This window comes from Mastacembelus armatus, chromosome 10 (assembly GCF_900324485.2).
Source record: "Mastacembelus armatus chromosome 10, fMasArm1.2, whole genome shotgun sequence".
In the NCBI taxonomy this organism is placed as follows: domain Eukaryota; kingdom Metazoa; phylum Chordata; class Actinopteri; order Synbranchiformes; family Mastacembelidae; genus Mastacembelus; species Mastacembelus armatus.
The window spans coordinates 10,874,379-10,893,695 of record NC_046642.1 but is presented as its reverse complement, the minus strand read 5'-3'; the positions used below and the strand labels follow the sequence as shown (position 1 = coordinate 10,893,695).

The window sequence follows — 19,317 nt, the reverse complement described above, 5'->3', positions numbered from 1 at the left end:
TAATGGAAACCTATTTGGAAATGGGTTTTGCATCAGGCTCTGCTTTGTTTCTGTCATCTGACAAAACAAGACCTCAGAAAAACTAATATTCGTGATATGAGTTTTATGAATTATAACTAGAGGTTAAGATATTTACAAAAGTTTTTTAAAAATTCATTAATAAATCCCACCTTTTAAAGAAGTATGCAGTTATAAATGCTATTATAAGCTGATACACTGATTCTTGACTCCAGATGTTCCTGTAAGTGACAGAGCAGGGTAAACTTGAAAAGGAACTTTTCCCAACCTGGCAACCCAATTATTATTATTATTAATGACATAACTGTGAACGTGTGTGAAAACATTGGTTCTGACAAACAAAACCTTGATAACGGATCGCTTAGTAAAAAGGATAATAGTAGGCCACGTGCGTTTAATATGACATCATGGAGGAATCATGCTTGGGTTGTGTGATTATTTTAATTATGCAGAAGTGTGTGTGTGTGTGTGAGAGAGAGAGAGAGAGTGAGTGAGACTAATTTCCCTCCCCGGGCAATAAAAGTCTGATCTTATCACATCAGAGTTAGCGCAATCCCAAACACACTCCCACTCTCCATCGCGCCTGTTACTGGTCCCTCCACCCCCCACACACCCTCTGTCTTTAACTACTACAGCCCACAGGAGGAGCGCCAGATCCGGGACGGCGTTTGACCCGGGACAAAGTTGGAGGTGACAGGTGCGCACACCACGATGACAGCGACACTTTTGCTGCTGCTGCTTTACTGCTCGGTCGGAGAAGCGCAGGACAGGGCCCCTGCTGTTAGAGAGTATTATGTAGCAGCCGTGGAGATCGGCTGGGACTACATCTACAATGTTGACCCAGCGTCCGACCAAAGGTGAGTATGTCTTTGTTTGGTTTAAGCGACTCAGGATTTCTGGACTGCACACGACTAAAGTGTTTATTGATAAAGTCATTTATTATTTGTCATAAAGTCATTTATATTATTATAAATGTGGGACTAAGATATATAGGTTTGCTTCCAACAGAAGTGTGTAGTGTTTTTTTTTCATAAATGTTTTAGAAACTGGTAAAAAAAAAAAAAAGTCACAACTGAATGTGATGGTGAATAAAAACGGTTAAGAGGAGTTTCTGAGTGTTTTGCTGTTTTTTTATTATTTGATTGCATTTAGTTTCATTGACAGACTATTTTTTGTTGTTTTGTTTTGTTTAGAAGAAGATCTAATATTCCACAAAAATACATTAAGGCAGTTTACAGGGAGTATACAGACTCGACATACACTGTACCCAAACCAAGGCCAGCATGGGCAGGTAGGTCTCCTCTTTATATGCTAAAGTGTTTGGTTTTTTTTTTTAGTCTAACATTTGATAACGTTTTGTGTCATTATGTTGCATTTCCATTACTGATTTATTATTTGCTATTTTTATTTTGATAGACCATGCAGTAGTAGTGTCTCAGTCACGGCAGTGATTTGGAGGCTGTCGTCATGACCTTTCAAGCCCAATAATCAAACTTTATAGCTGCTAGTTGTGTTTCAAAGCACGTGTCTTTGGATTTGTTTTCAATTAAGGAGTCATTTGTATGGATTTTAAGGAAAGTTGCATCTGGTGGTTGCAGGTATTCAAGGTCCAGTGATCATTGCCCAGGCTGGTGACAGGGTGGTGGTCCACTTCAAAAACCTGGCCTCTCAGCCCTTCAGCATCAGCCCTATAGGGATCACCTACTGGAAACAGTCTGAAGGTAGTGAACTGAATGGAAGGAGCTGCTGCTGCTGCTGCTGATGATGATGATGATGAAGTTTTTAACCATGTTTTGTGATTTACAGCACAGACCGAATGTTTCACAGTAGCTTCATGTTCTTCTTGGTCAAGTAATGAATAAGAACTTGACTCAGCTTTTTGACTCATATGCAGTTTTCAGCATGAAGTCACATGGTATAAATGAGTCTGGAGCCCATGAACATTTTTTTCCAGTGCTACTGTGACTTAGATTCAGTTACAATCACGTGGTTTTTGCTGAATTCTGAAGTTATTATTAAGCCAAAGGAAACTTTTTATTAAAAAGTCAAGGATGTTAATGGGAATTTAATCAAATTACGAACTATTTGCTAGGTTTAACATTTTCTAAAACACTTAAATTATAGATAGGAATCATCCAGAAAAAAGGGAGCCAAGAAGTTGCCTCCTTATTCTTTAGAAATTGTAGCGGGCAACGGTTATCATTATCTTCTGTGTGCAGATTCTGTGGTAGAGCCAGTTTGTCTTTACAGCAACAAAACCCAGAAAAATCTAATGTGGTTAAACTAAGACCCAATTTTAAGTGTTCCTGAATTACTGTGTAAGACCTAACAAGAGATTGAATGTCCCTGGTCTAAGAAGCTTTTGAGCTTTAATACCCTTTACAGAAAGCATTGGCGTATGTCCTAAATCTGCTGTAGATTCAGAGCAGTCAGTTCCTGTAAACAGCCCATGTTTTCCCGCCACATGGTAGATTACTTGTATATTCATCTAAACTGAAAAGCTGCTTGTGTCCAGTCCAGAAATGAGCAGTAATTCAGAAGGTCTAATCACATCAGGGTGTAAAAGTAAGGCTGAGGAAAAGCTTTCTGCCTGTGGGTGTGCATGTTTCTGATATACTGTCAGTCACTTTATTCCTAATACAATTTGCAAAATAAAAGTTACACATTTGCTCATTCCAGTATAAAGTCACACTGATTTATTGGTTTAATTGTTTCCTTATTTGTTGTGTTTTCTGTCATTTCAAGGCATTTGCCCATTTTTTCCTGTTGTATTCCGTTCAGAATTGTAAAGGCTGTCGTGTTTTTTGTCAGAAGATCAGACCATTCATTTATTCTATACATTTGTTCTTCTGTGACAGTACTTTTCCTGCTTTGACTCACCTCTACTGCTGAATGAATATGTAGGAGTCACAGACTCATGCAGTGCATCTTTTTTCCAGGAGCTGGCTATGATGACGCCACGGCAGGACAGGAGAAGAAGGATGACGCTGTGTCTCCTGGAGGATACTATGAGTATGTGTGGGACATCAGCCCTAAAGACGGTCCTACCACCAGCGACCCCGAATGCCTCACCTATTCCTACTCATCCCAAGTGGACCCGGTCCAAGACGTAAACTCAGGACTTATTGGTGCCCTGCTCATCTGCAAATCAAGTTAGTGTTTCAAAGGACAGAGGGCAGCTTTGATCTGCTGTGGTCTGTTAAGTTCAGTTTCCTCATCACAGCGTGTACTAGTCAGCCTGTGAAAATTGTTGTATAATTCCATCTGTGGTTGTGGAAAGACCTGTGGGCATAAACAATCCAGATTTAAACAGAAAGCTTGTGTTACACACTGGGCTTATGGAATTTTTGGAAAACATTAATATTAATGGTCACAATTAAAAAAATGATATATAGGTTATGAATTCAACCTAGTTAGCTGAACTGACATGACTGATTATTTGTCTTCTGGTTTTTTTCATTGAGGTTACAAACAAAGTCAATAATTACTGACCACAGAACAGCTTTGATTTTCACCAAAGTTTGGAAAATATCCTGATGATGCCTTGGATACTGGATAGAAAAGGCACTTAGTCAAACAATGAATCTGTGTCAGACACAAATGTACTGTATTGTTCAAGTTGCTTATATAATTTCACACTGCACAATGACATTCCACACATAATATCACATCTTGCCCTTTAGCTCTCTCATTATGTGTTGGTGTGTCTCCCCCCAGGTGCCTTCACAGTTGAAGGCCAGAGGAGAAATCCAGCGTTTGTCCTGCTGTTTGCAGTGTTTGATGAGACCAAGAGCTGGTACGGAGAGGTAGGAGCAAGGTTTAGCAGAGAGAAGTTCAAGAAGACCCGCAGTAGAAAGCAATACCACACCATTAATGGATATGTCAACTCGACATTACCCGGTAATGAACTACACTGGCTGCAAATGAGGACTCTGTTCCCTGAGTTGTGTTGTAAATCTATGCACGGTGTATCAGTGGCCGAGCTGTTTGTGATCTGTGAAAGAATTTGGCCTCATTTCTCTCTCTCTCTCTCTGTCTTTCTTCCTTTCCTCTGTTTCTGTGTGTGCGCATGTGTGTGTGTAGGTCTGACAGTGTGTCAAGGCCATAACCGTGTGTTTTGGCATCTAATTGGGATGGGCAGCACTCCAGAAATCCACTCCATTAAGTTTCAGGATCACACTCTGCAGGTAATTCTACCCAGGGATTGTAGATTTAAAAAACCTCAAAGAAAATTTCTTTAAATCCCTAGTTTCCAAAATGAGAAATTTTCTGTATGAAAATAGCAAATGAACAAAAACAGCTTCAGTGTATAAATTGCTGTTCTTTAATGTATAATACTGAACCAATGAATACAAAATACAAACAGTTCAAATAAGACTCATGTGTAAAGCCTGACAATGACTTTATGTTTAGAGGAGTTTTAGTGTAAAACTAGATTTATATGATTATATACTGTACAGTCTAAAGTATACATCTAAACTCTCAATCATTCTCGTCTTATGTGGTTTGAAAGTTTTTTTCTGTGCTTTGTTTAATTCTTGTTTCAGAGCTAAAGAAACAAAGAAAAAAAATCTATATGTTTTGGTGCTCGAGTTTTACTTTGACTTTTTCCTTATGTGTTGTTTTTTTTTTTTTGATTTGACTTAAATCTTAAAATAGCTTTGTTGTTTTTTTTTTTCTTTCAGGTACTGTCTCATCGTAAAGTCACTGTAGAGATGACTCCTATGACTTTCATCACTGCAGAAATGAGACCTGCTTCTACAGGCCGCTTCCTTATCAGCTGTGAGATACAGGCTCATCAGAATGGTACGCACAAACACAACCTGTTGATAAAAATGTAATTTTATCTCTTCTGTTTGAATCATAACTACTCACTCACTACTGCTGTACCCAGACGGTATGAATGCACTGTTCACGGTGGTGAAATGCCCTGACCCGGTCACTTTGCCGGGACCCGACCTGCGTAAAGTCAAACACAAGGATTATGAGGACAACAGTGAAGAGGACAGTGAAGAGGACAGTTATGAAGACACTGAGGATTCCTTCAACACCATACAAATCCTGCCCAAGAAGCCACCATTGCAAGTAAGAGCTAGCAGAGGTCAACAGTCTAAAACCTGGCAGCATTTCATTGCCGCTGAAGAGGTTACCTGGGACTACGCTCCTCACCTTAAACCCACCGACAGGTAGGAAATATTTAAGAGAACAGGAAATAAGACACTGAACTGATTTTACCTAAATTTATCTCTTTTTTTTTCTTTTTTTTTTCTCCCTTTGCCTCATCAGTGAGTTGCAGTCCAGATATTTACCTACAGGTCCTCATCACTTGGGTTACAAGTATAAGAAGGTGGTATATGTAGAATATACAGACGGCTCTTTCACTCAGAGGAAAAACCCTGACAGGTCATTGCTGGGTCCCCTTCTGAAAGGAAAAATTAACGATGAATTCCATGTAAGTGAGTCCAGTTTAACCAGTTGTGAATGATAAATGTTAAGCTAAAAGAAAATAAATGATGGCAGTCATACAAAAACAGAAGTGAACCTTTGTACAGTATTATGGAACCTGTGAAGGCTTTGTATGGCTTTCTATTGATTACCCATCAGTTTGAATTGTGTCTCCAGATCACGTTTAGAAACCTGGCCAGCCGTCCTTTCAATATTTACCCCAATGGACTTACCAAGATCTTGCCCCTGCAGAGAACAACCAATAGTAAGTGTAAACATGGACATAAGCCAACAGACAAAGCCACAGTGATATGATGCTAAAGAGGAATATTCTCAAAACATACCTCCCCCTGTGTTATTAGATTAGGAGGCAGAGGATGAGGAAAAATTAACAAACCAATCTCTTTTGTAAATGTAAACAAAAGTTTTCATTATTTGTTATCCAGACACTTTAAACCAATGATAGTGGTCCCCTAGATGATAAAAACCTTAAGATAACATTCATATATTGGAGGATTAGTTGGACTGAGCTCTGTATGACAAGCCGTTGAAAGAGTTTCATAGGTTTACATGTAGTGAAAAGAGACTATTCATAAATGTACTTTTGATATGCATTTTATAAATTCCAATATGGAAAATAAAACATGGATTCACAGAATTAGAACTTGGAAAACCTGGAAAAGATTCAAGACTTTTTATGGTTGTTTCTTGGTTTGTTATCTTTCATCTTTATTGGTTTATTTCCCATGGTACATCAAAGTTCGATCGAATCTTATCTAATTACCCAGATGGAGAGAAGGACTTGCGCACTATGGGAGTGCCCCCCAATGGGACATTTGTCTACGTTTGGAAACTAACACCAGATGATGGGCCCCTGGAGGAAGACCCTCAGTGTCTGACCCAGCTGTATCAGAGCACTATATCACCAGAGAGAGATCTGGCATCAGGGCTGGTGGGCACCCTGCTCATTTGCAAGTATGATGCTATCGACACCAGAGGACGCCTGGTGAGAAGAACTTTTAAGAAGCTGTAGACACTCAAAATGCTCAGTGATGCAATGTTGCCTGCACTAATGCAATCTTGTGTTTCTTTTACTCAATCTATTGCTGCATGCAGTTGGGGCCGGATAAAGAATGGAGCCTGGTATTTGCCGTCTTTGATGAGAATAAGAGCTGGTACTTCAATGAAAACATGCAGAAGTCCAGACAAAAACCTTTTAACACCACAGACTCTGAATTCTACAAATCCAATGTCATTTACAGTGAGTTACATTCGTTTATTTGCTTCCTCTTAAAGGTTGGTAATGGAATAATCAACACTGTTGAACACAGTGAAATATGAAAAGAATCCATGTGCTACTTTGAGTTTCCCTCTTCATCCAGGTGTAAATGGCATCATGTTCAGTGGGCGCCAGTTTGTGATGTGTCAGACTGATGTCACCTTCTGGCACGTGGCCAGTGTGGGCACCCAGAGCGACTTCCTCTCTGTCTACTTCACTGGAAACCTTTTTCAGCATCAACACCTATACCAGTCTGTCCTCACACTGTTCCCCATGACTGGCATGACAGTTCCAATGGAGACTGAGCTGATAGGTACGGTCACAGCCACGTAAACCTTTGTCACACAGTTAAAAACTTAGAAACAGATCTGATTTTAGAGAGATTTTCTTGCTGATAGGTGAAGCCAACTTGAGGTAAGTTTGGAACAGTAATTTCTCAGATAGTGGTTCAGTGGTTAGCACTGTACAATGCAAGGAGGTTCCACGTTTGAATCCCGTTCAAACCTGGGTCGTTTTTGCGTGGAGTTTAGATGTTCTCCCCATGCCTGCTGTATCAGCCCTCCAATAGATGGCTTTACATGACAACAGAGGTTGGTACTCTGACTTGTTTGGAAGACTTAAGGGCAGCACATGCTGGCTAATCAAGGCTTTAGTAGCAGGAATGTCCAGGGACTGTTAAACTATATTCTCTAAATGTGAAACAAATGTTAGCTTTTTTGGAGCATTGTAGTCTCAGACACCCCGTGGTTCAGCGGTAGGTGTTAGTGAACTCTGCCAATGCATATTATCTCAAAATCCTCTTTTTCTTCTCTCAGGTGAGTGGGAGATAAGTGCTTTTGATAGCAGCCTGAAGAGTCAAGGAATGAGCATCCACTACACCGTTCGTCCTTGTGACAATGGAGACCTCTCTGTAGTTGATCATGATAGGTATGAAGAAGATATCTTTGAGTATATTGATCAGATAGATCTCCAGCCAAGGGGGAGAGGACCTCAAAATCGCACAGTGCTGGTTCGATTGTGCAAGAAACCCCTGGCTAACAACAGCACATTAAACACTACTGGTCACAACTTAGCAAATAATACTACGGAGGGCACTGGGGCAGCTGCAGGACAGTTAAGATGCAGGCTGAAGAAAGTGGCGATTACATCACTAAGAGGAGGAAAGCACAACATGGTGTCTGAGGGAAGCATCCCAAATGATATCTTGGAGGAAATAGACAGAGATGGTGAGAGGAGTATGACTCAGAATGGGTCTGAACCAGGAGAAAAGAGAGGCAGCAGACAAAGACGACAGGAAGAGGGGGACTGGACAGAGATCACTTCTGGAGCCTCAGAAGTTGGAGAGCCTGGAGAAGAGGCTGTGGAAAACAGGACTGAAATGCTAAATGGATCAGAGGACAAGCCTAAAGAGGGCAATGAAATCTTGGTGAATCCACTGCTGCTCAAGAACGTCTCAAATGTGGAGCCAGTCTCTTCGGAAGAAATGAGAGGAAACTTACAAAACCACATTCAGGGTGAACATGAGCAACTTACAGCAGATATGGTTGAGCTGGAATACAATTACACAACCTATAACAACAATGCAACACGGGTTGATTTGGCTCTGGACTATGATGACTATGCTCAGGAGGTACTATTACATATTGTGTGTATGTGTGTGTGCTTGTGTGTGTGCTGCAATGCATTGTATTTATGAAGTACTTATGACTCCACATCACAGAAAATGCTCAACCTTCACTTTGAGTAATGTAAACAATTACAGGTGAACAGCACATCAAATATATATGGTGACGCTTATGTGGACCCACGCTCCGGAGAGATCAGATATCGCAGTTACTACATTGCAGCAGAGGAGATCACTTGGAACTATGGCATTAGAAAACCACGACAGCTCATTAGTCCCAGGTAGGAATAATATTTCTTCCTGGAATTTAAGAGAAGCTGGTTAAGATAATATTATATTTTGGGATGTATATTTATTTGTCAAGTGTTAGATGTGAAGGTTGATACCCCTGTAGTGTCTGTGTGCTAAAGACAATATGACATTAGAGCCAGGAGATGGTTATCATAGCTTAGCATAAAGACTGGAAGCAGATGGAAACAATTAGCTTGACACTTTACCATCTTTACTATGATGCAGCATAGACTGATAATGTTGAGCAAGTCGGACTATGTTCATCTGAGTCTGTCTATCCTGAAATAGTCAATGTGCAGGAAACCCTTACCATATATATGCCCTGGTAATCAAACTGTAATTTGTTTCTATTTTGTGCAACACTGTTTTCTAGTTTTTTACACTCTCAAAGAAATGTCAGCTATATTCTTCGTATCTAATACCATCATAGTCCCAGATTTTGTCAAACACTGTTCAACAAAGTTTTTAATTTATTAGTATTAATTGTTGATTTATATTGATCTCAAATAAAATTTCACAAATTTGAAATAAATGTTTAAAATTTTAAAATTCAATCTAATCAGTATTAAAGCCCAGTATTGACTCCTACGTTTAGAGAGATGCGTCGAGGGATGAGGAACTTCCTACCGGAATATAAAAAGGTGGTGTTTCGAGCATACAGAGGAAAAGACTTCGTAAATCCCATGAGCAGAGGAGAACTTCAACAACACCTGGGAATCATGGGACCTTTAATCAGAGCTGAGATTAATGATCTTGTCACTGTGAGTGATACAATAATGAAAGAATAACAAATGATGCTTTTGTATAGTCTCAGTAGCTACTACACTTTGGTTTTCTTCACTGCAAATTTGCCATTAAACATGCAAAAAAATCTGAAACTGCTTATTTGTGAACCATAACTAGTTTATGTAATTGCTCAAACTGTCTCTGATTTAATGAAAAATTCTTTATTCATTTTTGGTGATCTAGCTTTTTCTTCTCTTTCTCATTCAAGGTGGTCTTCAAGAACAAAGCATCCAGACCTTACTCCTTTCACCTTCAGGGAGTCTATGACCGCAGCCAGGCGGCCGGCATAGCCCAAACCCATGCCTCCTCCGCTCCACCTGGAGTCCCAGGGGAGCCTGTAGCGCCAGGGGAGACACGGACATATAATTGGAGAATAACCAAGAAACAAGGACCAACCGACAGTGAATTTGACTGCAAGACTGGGGCTTACTACTCTACTGTCGACAAGGTCTGTGCAGGTCTTCACCGGTAGCCTTCACATTTCATTATTCATCATTATACAGCATGTACATCTTGGTTTGTACAGAACGTGTGTGTGTGTGCGTGTGTGTGTGTGTGGGTGTGTATGGCTGCAGGAAGCTGTACTATTTTTCTTTGTCCTCGACTGTCCCTCACAATACATTTACATTGTATATGAATTTAACAAAAAAATGTTATTGTTGTATTGAATTTGATGCATGCAAGGATGTAAAATGGAAATCAAAAAGCATTTTCCATGTTAATTCACAAGTTTAATCTTTATTTCACTTTATTATTTGAAATGTATTAATATTGATGAAAACCTTGTACTTAATTGATGAGTAAACACATTTCTTTACTATTCCAGGAGAAGGACCTTCACTCAGGTCTGATCGGGCCTCTGGTGATCTGTAAGCCTGGCACCCTCTGGACTCGTCAAAACAGCCAGCCAGACATCCAGGAATTTGCCCTACTCTTCCACACCTTTGACGAGACTAAAAGCTGGTACCTGGAGGAGAATCTGCAGCAGTACTGTGCTCCACCCTGTCAGGCCAACACTGAGGACCCGTGGTACCACACCAGCAATAAATTTGCAGGTAGAGATAATGCAGTTTGTGTAATGTTGTAGTGAGCTTACTGCAATTGTTTTTATATCATACCTTTTCCATTATGTTTCTCCATAGCAATAAACGGGTATGTGGCAGAGACACTTCCTGGTCTGTCGGTTGCCCAGCACCAGCTGGTCAGGTGGTACCTGCTGAATGTCGGAAGCAATGGAGAATACCATGCTGTGCACTTCCACGGTTTGCCTTTCACTGTTCAAACTGAACAGGAACACCGTATGGGAGTCTACAACCTCTTCCCTGGTAAATACACATATATTGTATATATTTTCATATTTATATACTTAATTTTCATTCACAACATTGCATACTGCTCATTCTCTCAAACTATTGTTATTGCATTATCCAGATGTAAAAACAGACATGCACAAAAAGATAAACAGATGTTTACTGTAGAGTACATGAATACTGAAGCCGCTCATGTTCCTTTTCTAAAACATGGTTTGCCTAGATGCATGTTCTCCCCGTGCTTGTGTGGGTTTACTCCAGGTACTCCGGTTTCCTCCCACAGTCCAAAAACATGTATGTCAGGTTGATTGGTGAATCTAAATTCCCCGTAGGAGTGAGTGTGAGTGTGTGTGAGGTTGTCTGTCTTTGTGTGTCTCTATGTGGCCCTGTGATGGACTGGTGACCTGTCCAGGGTGTACCCCTGCCTTTCACCCGAGAGAGAGCTGGGATAGGCTCCAGCAGATCCCCGTGACCCTGGCTTTCAGGAAAAAGCGGGTATAGAAGATGGATGGATGGTTTGACTAGATCGCATTCATTCATTGGCCTGATTTAATCTGATTTTATTCCACAGAACCTTCTATATGTTTATACAAATTTATTTGAAACATACACTTCATTTATTTGCAATAAGACAATATGTCAAAAAACATTATTTGGCAGGGTTTTGTTTTAAGTAGTTCTCTTGCTTGCGCTCAGACATTACTATTCTTGACTCCTGTGTGATGTATTGCATGTCTCTATGTCACCCAGGTGTGTTTGGCACAGTGGAGATGAGACCTCCCACAGTTGGCACATGGCTTGTGGAGTGCACCATAGGAGACTACCAGCTGGCTGGCATGCGGGCTAAACTACTGGTGTATAATCCAAGTGGGTACAAATGTCACATGTCTGTGAGACATTTTGTTATAAAATGGTAAATAAGATGCTATAATATAAAGAGGTATTAATAATAAGTAATGTATTTCTGAGGCTTTTGCTTCGTTTTCCACAATATAAAACGTTTCGATTTTCTAGTTTATTGGTTCTTTATTATTTAATGGGGAATCCCCCACATTGCGCAGCAAAATCACCAGTCCACTGTTCACATATAAACACATTTTAGTGTTAATTTAACATTGATGATTTTGCTGTGTGTTAGGACAAATATCAGAAGTAAACATATACAGTCAAACATCATAATTTACCGAAATATCAAAAGTATTCTTCTTCATTCTTCAGGCATATTAGGTGCTTTTTGGCTGATAATTATGTATACCATGCATGATTCAGCTACATTTTCTTGTAATGATATGCAGGATGTGTTTTGCCTCTGGGGATGAAATCAGGAAGAATTGAGGATTCCCAGATCACAGCATCAGATCATTTTGGTAAGACAGCATTTTCTTTAAGCTTTCATTCAACTAACAACCCACAAGACCCTCAAAACAGTATTTACAGCAAGAGTCTACCACAGATACACAGTGCACTGAAAATCAAAATAGCCCAGCCCTGTGGGTTTTATTCTCATTTAAGGCAGCTTTATTTAATCTAAAAGCCTGGAAATAACCTGTACTGAGGTGGATTATAACCATGTTTACGCATGTGTTTCCAGATAACTGGGAGCCCAGGTTGGCGAGGCTGGAGCAGTCTGGTTATATCAATGCCTGGATGGGGAGGAACAAGATGTCATGGATACAGGTTAGATACAGCCTTTCTCCTGTCAACCTCTGCACAGCATTTACACGGTATCTGCCACAGTATGTGGTTCATCCCACAAGCAAAATGTAAATTCAGTCAGTATTAAATATATTCTCTTTCATGTTCATGTGTAAAACATTAAAAGCTCACAGTCAAATGTAACGTCATATATTGTGTGTGTTGTTAGGTTGACCTGCAGAGGCCCACCCTGCTGCATGGTGTGCAGACACAGGGAGTCCGGTCAAAGCTGAGGGACAACTACATCACATTCTTTACCATCTCCTACAGCCTGGACCAGGATACTTGGACCACTTACAGAGGAAACAGCTCCAGGGCTAACAATGTATGTCATCTACTGTGGTAACCACATAATGCATGTATTTTACACATACAGTGAGATTGGAGTCACCATTTAGCAATAAAATGTAACATGCAATTCCCAGCTCATTAGATGAATAGACCACATGACCACTGGCTTTGTGGTTGATTTGTAAGACTAACGAACTAAAAGTGATTAACTATCAGCATATGATTGACCGATCTAAAGTGTTTGTGTGACTCTGTTTTAGATATTTCATGGTAACATGGACAGCTCTAGGGTGAAGGAAAACAATTTCTCTCCACCATTTGTGGCTCGATATGTCAGGATTCACCCATTAAACTTTGTGCAAAAACCTGCTCTCCGGCTGGAGCTGCTGGGCTGCGATTTAAACAGTGAGTTGTACCAACAGTAGGCTAAGAGAATTTATTGCAGTGTTATTTTTTTTAATTGCATGAAAAATGTGCGGAGAATGACTCTGTGCATGTGTGTGTGACCAGGCTGCTCACTCCCTCTTGGGCTCCAGAAGTGGCTGATTCCTGACAGCAGCTTTAGTGCCTCCTCATTTTATTCAACCCTGCTGCGTAGCTGGAACCCCAGTCTAGCCCGCCTCCATCAGGAAGGTAGCGCCAACGCCTGGAGGCCAAAGGTTAGTGTGCACACATTTCCATCTATATGCGATTATAAAGTATTACACAAGGAAAGCTAAGTCTCTACTGTCGGTACACATATAACTTAATAAACTTTGACAACTTAGCTAAAGTCTACCCTGCTATTAACTCTCTTCATACTGGTTCTTAACTGACAGAGTGAAGTGAAACATGTGGGACAGCAAACAATAAAGATTTAAATTTAAATCGTATTAAAGCTTGGTATTGCAAATATGGCATCTTAAAAAGCAGTTTTAGACAATCAAGCAATTTTTTTTTTTGAAAAAAGCTTTTCTTCTTCGTTGATATTGTGTGAGACTGTGTGAGGACCACCAAGACAAAGTGACATTGTAAGCCATTTGCTCCCTCACACAGTGGACAGAATCAGCATCACACATTATAAAACTTGTTCTGTCCATTGCATTCACCCTCTCTCTATCTTTTTAAGATTTAGCCTTGTAGTTCCTCATCTCTTATCCACTCAAGCTTACCATTCTCACACTCCATAGAACTGATTTGTTGAAGTGTGAATTGTTCTTTTGCCAAATTGTTCATATAGCACTCATACTTCCTGGACAGGGCCAAAGGTCTGTGATGGCCTAAACAGATGGCTTTACTTCTTATATACCACTTTTTTCTGGTAGTATCCCTCGAGGTTTAGCAGCATTAATCCTCCTTAACATTCTTTTTTTTTTTTTCAATTTTAACAGTCACCTTGCAAATGTTTTACAGGATACAGAATATAATGTGACAGTGGTGATTTACTTTTACTTACTGTAATAACCAGTTTTATTCTTAGATAAGCATAAAAAAAAAATTTAAATTAGGTTACTACTGGAGTATATTTTGTTTGCTTGGGCTTTTCCTCTAGCCAAATAGTTTTTTTAATAGGGCTTATGAAGTTTTTAAAATGATGAATACAAGCCTTGAAAATCTCATTAGCAGTTCATTTGGTTGTGCCATATACAGCCACAGCATGTCAGTGGAAATCAGCATAAAAAAGATTCTGAGTATTTTCCAATATATTTCGTAGTCATCTTGAAGTAATTTAGGAGAGGAAGTGGTGTTGCCTTTGCTTTGCCTACCCCTGCATCTTTTTTTCAACTTTATTCAGAAGCTGGTAGCTATTTCAGCACAGATTACTCATTTTATTTTCAGAGTTATTTCATAATAACATGTTATATCACATAGCTGGAGACTAAATACAGTGATGTCGTGGTTTCTACCATGATTAACAAATCAGTGAAGTGAAAAAACAAATGTGTACAGCTTATCATATAAATATTTTTAAAGGTGCAGACTTCTTTAGTGACATCTGTAGTCAGGTCAGAGCATCACAAACATGCATTACCCAACTATTTTAGCCTTATTTAGTTGAGGGCTGCCTTCTCCTGGAAGCCCAAATTACTGGGAGGGTTGACCCTGGTAGATACATATCTATTTGCAAGTCATTTTGTTTTGTTTTGTTTGCTTTTTGCTTTGTCATTGGTCTTTTGTGTTTGTATTTTGCTTTTTGAGATCTAAAAATGTTTCATCTGTATCTCTCAACCCAGAACAACAACCCTCATGAGTGGCTGCAGGTGGACTTGGGGAAAGTCAAACGCATCACAGGGGTTATAACCCAAGGAGCACGGTCACTCTTGACCCAGATGATGGTGACAGAGTTCTCAGTCACCGTCAGTCACAATGGACAGACCTGGAACACAGTGTTAGAGGAGGGTTCTCAAAGAGAAAAGGTATATGAAATATGAGCATGTAAGAATTTAAAGAATTTATATCTGATCTGTAAACTGTGGCCTTAAGTGTTGGTTTATTATATTTATTTATCTACTAAAACCTTCCTCTTTGTTGTTTCATTCTTCCTTTTGTCTTCCTCAGATCTTCACAGGTAACAATGACCCAGACGAGGAAGCTGTCTCAGTTTTTGATCCTCCTGTGTTCGGCCGTTACCTGCGTATCCACCCGCGGGGTTGGGTCAACGACATCGCCCTACGCCTGGAGATCCTGGGCTGTGACACGCAGCAGGGGCTCTGACACCACGGGACAAACTCACCAACAGCATACAGCAGCATTTTAGTAGCAATGTGGGTGTGAAGTATCTTGGTTTAGATATGAAGCTTTATGAGTGATGAGAAATGTTAAATTCTGATACGAAGGGTTTGAATATGTATTAGAAACGCTATTTCTTCGATAACCACAAATTTGTTTACATTTTTATCTTTATGCCAATGTGGCATTTTATTAGTTTTTAACTGTTCAGGAAACAAAAAATGATATAAAAAAATACTCTTTTTTTCTTTATATAGTAAATAATTATGTTAGAGGTCACACTAAAATGGAAATAATGTTAATGTGAAAAAAATCCTGTTTAAATTGTCGTTATAAGATAAACACAGCTGAGCTACACACTATTGCCTTTAGCCTTGAAGCACACAGCCGTGCTACCCACAGAACAAACCTTTTGAATATAAGCTTGTGTAAATATTTCAGACAAAGAAGGATGTATACACTTTGACTGGTTGTTGTATATCATTGGAAAAGTTTGTGTTAATGTTTATTTTTTGTTTGTTTGCTTGTTTTGCTTTATTATAGAGTTTATATAAACAGTAATTCTTTAAGGGTTTCAATTGTATTTATTCCCTGAATGAGGTGCGACATACAAAACGACACAAAAACAAACATACATTTGCTTTCCAGCTGAAAGCACAGTTTTACCTATTATGCATACTTTCAAAACTTTAAACCAAAATCAGACATATGTGTGAAGGTCAACAGCTCCAAACAGCAACTTAGTTATTCTTGATGAGCTGCTTCCTGTTCTTTGCTTTTGTTTTCTTCCTTCTTTCCAGTACTTTATCTCCGTTCTTTCTTCATTCCATCTGTCTTTGGTCCAAAATGTTCCTGGACTGTTATTTCGGCTTATCCACCTCCACCAGGACCTCCTGGCACAAACAATGAGCACTCCAGCTCCGACATTGTTCTGTTACAAATTAAAATGTTCCCCTCTGTAAAAGTGAGGAAAAACAAGTACATTTACAGACAAGGATGAGGTGAGTGGAAAGGAAATGTTAAGATCAACAGGGTGTGTCCATGCTTGTCGCTAAATAAAAAAATTTTTGGCCTGACTGTGTGAAGCTTGAAAGCACGAGCAGCATGTTTTTAAAGACAAATCAACGTTTATCACCTCATTATCAGCTGAGGAAGTTTGCAGGCTGAGGGTTGTGTTTCATTTGGAGGGCAGACTAATACTGGACAGGATATGTATTGGCAGAGACGTTGCAGGAGCACACTATGCCTGGCTGTTACACTTTATCACTCTGAGAACAATAACACACTGTCTGTAATCTCAACATGGCAGCACCTGTGTTCAGCTCCAACTTAATAATAGTTAATATGCACAATCTGAACCAAATAAAACAGAGGGGAGCAGAGGCAGTGGCCCACTGCCTACACATGATCACCAAGTAGCTGCTAGGATTGTCCTCACAGTGTGTGAAAAAAAACAACTACAGGCAAACTGCATGCAGTAGAGAGTGAGCACAGATAGGCTGCTTGAAACTTTGAAGGAGGTGTTTACATAATATACTCCACAAAAAAATTAGTAAATATTTCTTTTTTTGCATTTTGCATATACCATATATGGGTAACACTTCCTTTTTCACAATTAGTCCCCTAATTACTAAGAATTTACTTGGTAAATAAAGGGAAACTTACAGTATGTGATGGGTGACTACCGTCTGTAACAAGTAGATAAATACAATGTAACTACAGATGAAATACTAAGAAAAACCTCCATTGTTACCCATCAAGTATCTTTCAGTTGTAACTGGATTATGTTGGTAATAACTCAGATATATTTATACTAAGTAAAACACAACTATTTACTAGGTAAGTGAGCTGAAGCTGGACTGTAAAACATGGATGAGACTTTCTTTTTCTTAGTATTTCACCTGTAGTTACACTGTATTTACCTACTTGTTACAGATGGTAGTTACCGATCGCATACTGTAAGTTTCCCTTTATTTACCAAGTACATTCGTAGTAATTAGGGGACTATAAAAGGAAGGGTTACCAGTATATGATTGTCTGAGGATGCTATTTCCCTCCTTTGTAGTTAAACAGGCCAAAGCCATTTTGGCAGATTGCATACTATAAGCTGTGAGGTGCACTTGTGCTGCAGGATCCTGTGGCCCTCTGGTGATACTTGCTATTCCTTTTATAGAGTTTCTGCTGGACCATTTATAAGTTTTTACCAATGTCATTTACTTCTTATTGTGGAAATTATGTTTGATAAAGGTATCAGGAGCAGGATGTGGTAATCTGTTTTTGATTTGTAGTGAATGCACAGTAGCACAGACTCTAGTCGTAATAGATCATCCATCTTCATCCCCTTTAAGTTTAGTCTTGCTTTTGCTCTGTCCCTCTGTTAGGACTAATTCAGTTTTGTATGTTGTTTTTTTATATTCTGTTTTACCAAATCACCACTTGCACTGTAACCTTTAATTTTGATAAAATAATTTATAAGCTCCCCAGCAACACTGCTTTTTGTATGTGTATCCATATGCATAAAGACCTACCTATAAATATTTTCCTCTTTTAACTTAAAACCATGTATCTGACATTTTTGTGACCACACTTGTCTGGGTTACCACTCAACTAATTTTACTGGATGCAGTTTCTGAGGTAGTGTAGTAATACTTTGAAGTTTTTTTCTTCTTAGTTCGTGAAAATCAACATGCAGAGACTTTGGGATTTGCTTTGGGAATTCATCCAATGCAGAAAACATTATATTGTGCAATTTGTTTATTTATTTATTTATTTCATTTAGTTGTTCAGGTAGCTTAAATACCAGAAAAGTTTCACCATTTGGATGAGATGGAAACAGGATGATCAAAGTTTCCTAGTAGCTTTTTGTCAATCAATAAAATTTATTCAGTGACTGATCAAATTAACAACCACCATTCATGTTCCTCTCAGGCACTTAAGACGTGAAACTCGCAATGTCAAACCATCTGCCTCTGTAATGTAAGAAAGCACCAAATTCACAAAAACTTGTGTGAATCATCTACCGGTCTTAACTCCCAGATACATGTAAGTTCATTTTTTAATGTACTGAAAGTAGCAAAATGCCACAGTTGCCTAAAATGAGGGAAATGAATTCAAATAATTCTTAGTATTCTTCAAAAATGGGTAGCAATAATGTCAAGTACATACTGTCAATTTTGTGGTCAAAATTCACAATTATCCATGATGAAAACACAACTTCTTCTTTTTTCTTCTCTTTTATGGTTGCAATAGACTGAGTTTGCCCTTACCAAATAAGTCGCAGGGTTACAGCTTCTTTTGTGCTAATTTCTTAAGAATTTCCTTCATCACACTTAGGAAGGAAGTATTAGTAAATTTGTAAGGTAACCAGTGTGAGATATTTATAAAAGTCTGTGCTCAAAACTTTGTTAAATAAATATTTCCATTCTTTCACAAATTGTATTTAATCAGACAAGGTTAAATACAATACATTCAGTTTCCAGCTAACTACCCATACTGATTTACAAATATGTGACTTTCTGCCACAAAAAAATGTTGCATAATAAAATTCCATTTGATTTGAAATTTTGACAAATCTGGAGTTTCAGTTTCAATCTAACATTGACACGGCCGTGAATATGGGCCCTGCTGAGAGATTAGCACACTTTCCTTTGTCACAATCTGCTAATATGTAGCAGTGCAAATGACTATTTATGTGTTGGCATGTCATTGAGTGCTAGTTCTCATGAAGTGGCAGGAAGGAAAACAATGTGACACAATGGAAAACACAACCTCAGTTTTATCACTATCACTTACATCACTTCCTGTCATGGTTCTAAAGCCCCTGAGGACCCTGATGGTCCTGGCTGTAAGAAAACAAATAAACAGAATTC

At 39.0% G+C, this 19,317-nt stretch overlaps 1 protein-coding gene across 1 annotated transcript; it reads left to right on the top strand.

Moving 5' to 3' along the window:
- Positions 1–590: 590 nt before the first annotated feature.
- f8 (coagulation factor VIII, procoagulant component) lies at positions 591–16,019 on the top strand. The gene is made up of 27 exons (XM_026330213.2): positions 591–875; positions 1,212–1,309; positions 1,617–1,739; positions 2,958–3,170; positions 3,736–3,918; positions 4,102–4,205; positions 4,704–4,824; positions 4,913–5,204; positions 5,305–5,470; positions 5,641–5,728; positions 6,252–6,469; positions 6,580–6,724; positions 6,846–7,055; positions 7,558–8,372; positions 8,505–8,647; positions 9,253–9,418; positions 9,652–9,891; positions 10,270–10,498; positions 10,586–10,768; positions 11,504–11,620; positions 12,049–12,120; positions 12,345–12,430; positions 12,618–12,773; positions 13,000–13,144; positions 13,250–13,398; positions 14,953–15,135; positions 15,278–16,019. The coding sequence occupies exons 1-27, from the start codon at positions 730–732 to the stop codon at positions 15,431–15,433; spliced, it is 4,947 nt and encodes a 1,648-aa protein (XP_026185998.1). The 5' UTR covers positions 591–729; the 3' UTR covers positions 15,434–16,019.
- Positions 16,020–19,317: the final 3,298 nt, after the last annotated feature.